The sequence below is a fragment of the Pecten maximus genome, chromosome 3, assembly GCF_902652985.1.
Source record: "Pecten maximus chromosome 3, xPecMax1.1, whole genome shotgun sequence".
Classification (NCBI taxonomy): domain Eukaryota; kingdom Metazoa; phylum Mollusca; class Bivalvia; order Pectinida; family Pectinidae; genus Pecten; species Pecten maximus.
Genome location: NC_047017.1, coordinates 43,467,422 through 43,475,416, shown reverse-complemented (window position 1 = coordinate 43,475,416; position 7,995 = coordinate 43,467,422). Strand labels below are relative to the sequence as shown.

At 34.3% G+C, this 7,995-nt stretch overlaps 1 protein-coding gene across 1 annotated transcript in view; it reads right to left on the bottom strand.

The window, feature by feature from the left end:
* Positions 1-4,677: 4,677 nt before the first annotated feature.
* The window catches only part of LOC117324285 (neuroglobin-like), a 91,864-nt gene continuing 88,546 nt past the window's right edge, over positions 4,678-7,995 (bottom strand). The window contains exon 3 of the mRNA XM_033880066.1: positions 4,678-7,525. Within this exon, the coding sequence (XP_033735957.1) occupies positions 7,364-7,525 (162 nt within the window). The 3' untranslated portion in view covers positions 4,678-7,363. The remainder of the gene's footprint in view (positions 7,526-7,995) is intronic.

Below are 7,995 nucleotides of genomic sequence, written 5' to 3'. Positions count from 1 at the left end.
GACATGCTATGTATTGACAATGGTCTTCGCGTTTCAACACATATCATACGTTATACGGTTAACCCTGAGAGGGGCAAGGTTAACCTTGTCTCGGCGCCTTCTCTATAACTAGGCCACCTTTCAGTGATGGTAGGTTTAATTGGCAGTCTACATATTCGGGACAATTAGTTTACTACTAAGTCGTTAACGACCTTGTCATATTGGATATTAAATATTTACTATTAAGTATGATACCAACGAGGTGTAACGATAAGGCCACTTTAATTGAGTAATCTGCCATTTCATTCGTGTGATCCCATGACATGCTCAAATAAAAAACAATTCACTTTTTAGGGATGTAATTGTGTTATACAACGTCGCCGATAAATGTGAACCGACACCGAAAAAACGTATTTCAGAAAATAATAATATGGAATGAAAACTGACTGAACTCAAAATTAAACCAAAATATCGCAATATAGAGAGAGAGAGAGAGAGAGAGAGAGAGAGAGAGAGAGAGAGAGAGAGAGAGAGAGAGAGAGAGAGAGAGACACACACACACACACACACACACACACACACACTCACCCGCACACACACACACACACACACACACACACACACACACAAATATTTTGTAATGTTTACATGTAATAAGTATTAGCAGTGCTAGAAGAACAATATCATGTGATAAAATGCCTAAATAGGAACGGGATAGTAACCGGGGAAGGGCAGATCTTTCTTGTTAGCATGATTAGAACTTGAGAAATATCCTCGAATGAGATAATGATGACGACCATTCTATAGTTGTGGAGTATGTTCTTTCGTCAGCTGTTACATGTCTACATTTCATCAGGGCAATTGGCCCACTGCATACTTGAATATCGAATCGTCTATTTAAGCTGTTTGTTCATGATAGGTAAATCAAAATAGTAACGCTAACCATTCAGATTAGTGGTTAGCCGTCGTCGTTGATCAGAGGAAGAGTCTATATTGTGTTAAAAGTTCAAACAAAGGGAAGGTGCAGCGCCTTAGTCATCACATTTTTATTAAAATATCGTTGGTATGTTTGAAAATCAAACTGGATCCTGAAAGTAGGATATCTTTCCTGTTTCTTGGAATTAACTAAAACTTAACATTAATTTGGAAGGAAACAAATCATTTAATATAGCTGTACGCCTAACCATTGCCAAGAGTAGTGATGATGCTAGCCATCATCTTTGAAGTCACCCATGCTGCAAAGATGTATTGCATTGATGAATAAGCATCGTCTTGGTAAGCGTTCCGTTAACTGAGACATCAAAGAATATAAATTTATGACTTGGATGACCAAGCTTCCGAAATGTAGGAAAATAGATGACCAGATATTTGTGAGAATTAGATTCCCGTATGTGATCTATGTGTGTGATGTATTGTTCTCGACACTAAATACTAGACTGTGTTGTGACGTGCTGTCTCCGAAACTAGATTACAGTGTCAGTATATGCCTAGCAGTGCAAACCACTCAGGATAATACATTAGGTTAAAACGTGTTAGAGTTCGCTCCCCTCAGTTGTTGATAGATATATTGAACATGAACCCCGATTGTCTGACATTAATCTTAACGGTTGTCATTTTCTTCTAAAAATGGTTTGTGTTCTTTTGGATTATTTTACATGTTTTAACTGTCTACGCTTGTTTAAATATACACCACACCAACTAGATCAAATAAATCTCAAAATAACAAAATGTATTCTCTAATGCAACATGACGTTTATTCTGCTAGTTTTGTGATTCCTCATCCCAAAAACTCAAAGACCATTCGAGTAAAACGGTTTATAGATCATAATCAAATTGCTACTGTTCTTTTTCTGACGCTGCTTTCCGCCATAATGGAACCGTTTCTGTTTTCGAATGGCCCGTTTGTTTTCTATACCTTTCAATTTGTAACATGTTCTGAATTTGTTGTGCAAATTTTCAATGCAATATGACAAGTTGTTTTGTCTTTGCGTTCACATATTGTAGTGTATATTGAATTACTGTCTCACTTTAAACTCGTAATTTTTACACTATGTCATCATCAGTGCTTGGACGCAATCTGTTTTTGAATAAACAAAAAGAAATTATGTTTAGTTTAACACTTCACACGAATGCGCAGCTACGGATTGCACTTCCCTGTAATTACATTGGCGATGTTTTATTAGTTATATACGGAGGCAATGTTCTCTGGAACAACAATTAACTCAAACAATCGATACAGGTTTGTGTAATGTTTATATGATTTAATCTGTTTTGTTAGATCGTATAACATTTCTTTAAACTTTGTCGCGGCACGTTCGTCCCCAGTCGTGTACAGGTTGTCTTCCCTGGTATTATAGAGTTGTAAGTTACTTAATTTACAGACGGATAGTGAAATAGGAATTGTAAAACGGAGGATATGTGAATAACTCTTATGTCTGAAATCTCAGACCTAATACTCTACACTCTATCCTCAAATGAGGGTTGGGCATTAAAAAGTATCTGAGGGTTGGAGATTTTCCTGTCATGCCTAGTATGGAAACCCCCGATAGTAATCCTCCTAGGCCAATTCTTCTCTAGTGTAGACTTTACTACGTATTCTAACAAAATGTGCATCAGACTTTTATTTATTTACATGCCTAACATTAAACAGTGAGACACATTCTTTATTTATTTGTTAATTTATTCATTCATTCATTCATTCATTCATCTATCGACATCTCCGTCTGTCTGTAGCTTATTTGCTTGCTTGCTTAATATTTGGTTATTGTTTTTGTTTTTTTTGTACTAACATGAATACGCAAAGATTGTGTCTTGTAAATATAAATAAGCATTCCTGTGTGTAGCTTTTCCATTGCTAATTTGACAAAAAAAATGTAATGAGATAATGAGACGTTATGCCCGTTCTTTATATCTGTATTTAATGAATAATTTTTGTTTTGTTTCCTGGTGTGAACACTGCATTTTTTCACACATTCAGTGCGTCATGTTGAAATAGCTGTTAAAATGGAGTTTTCACACCAGTAATCGTAATATTACAACTATTATTCCGTATATTTACATTTTAACCTATGTTTTTTATTAAATTTTATCAAAAACAAATTTATTAATGGAATCGCTAAACAGCTTATTTAAATTTGGCGGGAAAGGTTGTCAAATACAGGAAGAAACAAAATATAGTTCCACAGAAACATCGTGTTTTTTATCGATTCTAGTAAGATATTTTATTTTTCATCATTATATCTAAGCTTATTCTGCCATATTCCATTCATATTTAATTGGAAAAAACATAAACGAAAATAGTAATTGCGCATTACCATTAATTGCGGATGTGTGCCGGTTCGGCTATAAACAATGAATTCCTTCGCGTCTAATATGTTGCTTACACTCTTGTAAACGATGTTTTCGTTAGTAAGGTGATATAACGAAAATACACCGGAAATGTAAAGTAACATCTTAACCGATTATTTTTGAATGAAGGTACTATTTATAAATTGTCAAATTGCATGTGCATTACTTATAATACCCTGACGTAATACAAAATGTACCCTATTTACATCATTCTAATTTTCTATTAAACATATTTTACATCTTTCCCGAGGTTACCTTTTCTTATCTGTTTTACAATTCCGTAGATTCATCTTCACTATGGAGCTTCAAAGTGTTATAATAGTAATATTGACGAAGTACCCCGTGCAGGCTTCTAAGTGCCAATACTGAAAAAAATTATTTTAGTGGCTTCACTATGATTAAAATTTAAAAAGATAAATAGAACACCGTATATACATGTAGCTGATGTCTAATTGCAATCCCGAAAGGGAAAATACCATGGAGCAGGTTTAGAAGTTTTCGTTTCCATTAAAATCTTGCATTGGATGTCTCAGTTTTATACATTTGTTGACTTGACGGTCACCGTGGATTATGATGTATTCGAGTTAGTGTACATACATTTGTTGACTTGACGGTCACTGTGAATTATGACGTATTCGAGTAAGTGTACATACATTTGTTGACCTGACAGTGGTTGTGAAGTATGATGCCTCTCAGTTATTTAATATGTTTACCCGACGAGACTGTGAAGCATGATGTCTCCTAATTAACCTGACGATCACTGTGAAGCATGATGTCTCTTGTCCACCTGACGATTGTTGTGAATTATGATGTCTCTCTGTTTTATACATTTGTTGACCTGACGATTACTGTGAAATATTATGATGTTAAAATCGACGTTTCCCAACTTCGATTTTTTGGTATATATACAACAGAAGTAATTTCTTGTGCGATTTTCTCAGATAGAATATTGTAACTAAAGTAGGCCGTATAGGATATAATTATTTGCATCCTAAATCATACAGAAGGCAAAGGTGATCTCTGATTAGCGCTAAAGGAGACTCGTGTTAAAGAGAAGAACATTTTATATCAGAAACACTATTACATACCATTAAAGCTACTTCTAATGCCACGTAAGGACATTCTAGAATTCTAGAATAATTAATCTAGCCCAAAGTGTACAATTTATGTTGTTCACCGTTTGTCTCGATATAAACTGCGTATAAAAAACAGAATGCTCTGTCTAATGCTCTATACCCACCTTCAACAATAAACGACATTACTAAGGTCTTTAAAGGTGATAATGAAATAGTGGATGTCCTTTGACATGCTTATTTCTAATTACATTAAACAAATACTACTAAACGTCAATGAGTGTTGATATCAATTTTATTTCATTTCCTGTAGACATCTTGTTAAATGTAAAGGTCGAGAGTAGATCCACAAACAGATCATGAGCCTATCACGTAATTCTTTACACTTATATAATACTAACGCATAATTCAATTTACTTGGAGGCGAATAACCAATCTGATTTATGCACAGATCATCAGTATATGATGCATTTAAACCAGATTAATTATTGACACCAAACCTGTTACGTATACAGTTTGTTTTTGTGTCATATATAAACTATTGTTTCAGCAAAACAACTATGTTATGAAATTGGTCGAGCTCAAATGTACTAAATAATGCACACCACTGCCTAGGTATCTGGTAGATGTAATTACATATTCTTAATATTGGAATAGTAAAATGAAGTAGATTCGAGTGTCGAATGTCCTATTGGATTCACTACATTTAAAAAATGGAGAAATGTAACCATAGATACTTAACCCTGGATCTGACAGGTGCTTTTAATTAACATAGCCTTCATATTTTGATACTCAGGATATTGTCACATTTCATAGTGAATTGAAGTGTTAATAATTAATTAGAAATGAAGTATTTTTAGATTTGAAAAAAATATATTAGTAGTCGAAATGTCCATCTTTTTTATAGGTAGTTAAATGTTTTTGTAGTTCATCACAATAAAGTCATTATTTACATTTTTTCGTTATGTAGTTCTGGTTTGACTACAACACAATGGTAGCATGTTGTGGTAGAATAAAAACAATAAAGTATTAACCTCTTGTGCAATTGTCTGATGATAACTTATTCAACAATAATGAAGTGTGATTCACTGTTAATAGTGCGATAAGTGTATTGACAATTAAACGAATAACATGAATTCTGTTTTGAACGTTAATAGTACACCCAATAGCATACGGTATTTGTAGATCCCATAGTCAATTGTAAGCATGTCATATTGCTTTCCAAATGCATGTCGAATTTCATTTTCTAACATAAAAAATATTAACTAATGAAATGACATGTTACGAAACAAGTTCAAACCATGTATCGGGTTGTGTACATGGCATAGGATATTACAATTTGCAGACAGTGTCTGTTGTAAAAATGATATTTTGATTGATAAAATATTGTGAAATGAAATATTGTTTCGACTAAAAGATATTACAAATGTTTAAATGATTTTAAATTGATACAAATATTACTCACAACAGTTATTGAAGCATAAATATAACTAAGTTACCAAACTGTTATTGAACCATAACGTATTTCTATTATTAACATTACACGTGGGTCAAAGCTTATCATAAAGATATGGATGAATATGGCTCGAAAAACCAAATATTGACAATAATACCAAACTGGCCAGGTTAGTTCAACACGACATCATACACATGTGTCATCCATTAAGACATATCACATAAGGTAGCAGACAATAGTTATATCAAATCTTACAAGTCAACCCTCTGATTGTGACCTCAAACCAAGCCATCGTAAAGTCTCAAAGCTTACAACGGGACGTTATAACCAATACATGAAAGACGGTCATGCCCTAACACACTTTCTAACCCGTTTGTATGGCTCTAACATACATGTACAACCAATAGTGGGCGATACAGGAAAGACGATCAGTTCATTACATTTTTTTTATAAAACATACAACAGCAACTTTATACAAAGTTCATGAAAACCTTAACCCCCGAAATCATTCCAATGATCTCGGCATTATTCCATGACCTTAAACTGTAAACATACACTGTTTTTGTGCGGTCAATGATGAATTAACACACGCAGAATCCTTGCCGTTTAATGTAAAGAAAGTGTAGTCAGCTCAATCATAAATGAGAGGCATACGTTTAAAATAAGATTACCGCTTAAATGTGTACTTTTACAGTAATAAAAACGCGGATCGTCCACGTGATCGATTCTGACTTCGAGAGATATACAAATGGTTTGGTACATTATGATCATTGATCTTGCTTATGTTATACATATATCAAGATATACCCACAGACAATGTAACCCAATAAGCACTAATATAATGCACGAGCGGAATACAATGAAGACAAACAATGTATTGTAGCAGACACTTGACGACCACTACGCGGGACACATATGATTCAATGATAATCTCGCTTTCTTAGTCGATGCTTTTCTGTACTAAAACATTCACATATACAATAACGTTTACCCAATACGACGATAGGACAATCTCTGGAAGCTAAGGGAGACAATATCTGGAAACTGACGGAGTTTATTATGATCCAGTTCCACGTTGTTTATATTGTTATGATGTTTTGAGCATAATTAGTATCCAGATGATAAACTAGAATGCTTTGCCTGAACACAGAGGTATTATTTTCTATAGGATCATATATCGATGGTGTCCGATATACAAGTTAATCTCCGCATACAATCTCATGCAATGGAATTCAAAATTCATTGTATTAATGTACATATAAACGACACCTTTGAAAACAATAGCCATTTTTAACTAACAATACTCATCGAATTTCATTGTCACTATATCTAACATCAAATGCTCTACGTCATTGTACGATTCTGTCTATGATGCTTCATAACGTTTGCCCGAGATCACGAGTCACGTAGCAGTCTTCTTTTACTCAAACCATACATACAAAACGTCATAAAACCTGTGACGATTTAAGTTCGATGATAGTTACACTAGGAGGTGCGCTGGGCCCCCTCATCTGGGGTCGTAGTCCATTTCGAGATCAGGATTCTCCATACCACGTTTCATATGCGCTATGATGTAAAGGTAGACCTTTTTCCAGGCCTCGTTCACCTCTTTATTGTATTTAGACTGCAAAACCTGTTTTAGACCGTAGTTCAGGGAAGGCCAAAGTCTCTGGAAAATTCAAAAGTATTCAAATATAATACAGACGTACAATAAGGCTACAGGTCAACATTAACCCTAATATATAAAACTGATTTAGGATGTACGACTATCATAAATACCAACCCAATACAATATCGGTATATACTTCTACCAGGGCATTGGTAAAACTAGTACCTAGGTGGTGGGCTGGAGGGTTCCCTGTACTGAAACTAATGTTGTAATGGGCCACAACAAATGCCAATATAAATATCATATCCCAACTATTTTATCTGATTCTATTTAGAAGAGAATGAACAGAGAGTCAATAATTTGTCCTATGCAATATCCTTTATTGTAAAACCAACTTGTTAACAGTACGCTGTTCAATATGTCTTATATACGATAACAGAATGCCATTCTTTAAACTCGGTTCCATGGTTCATTTCGTAAATGTACAATGGTAAGGAATGTTGAATAACATAATTGGGATGGGCACCGGT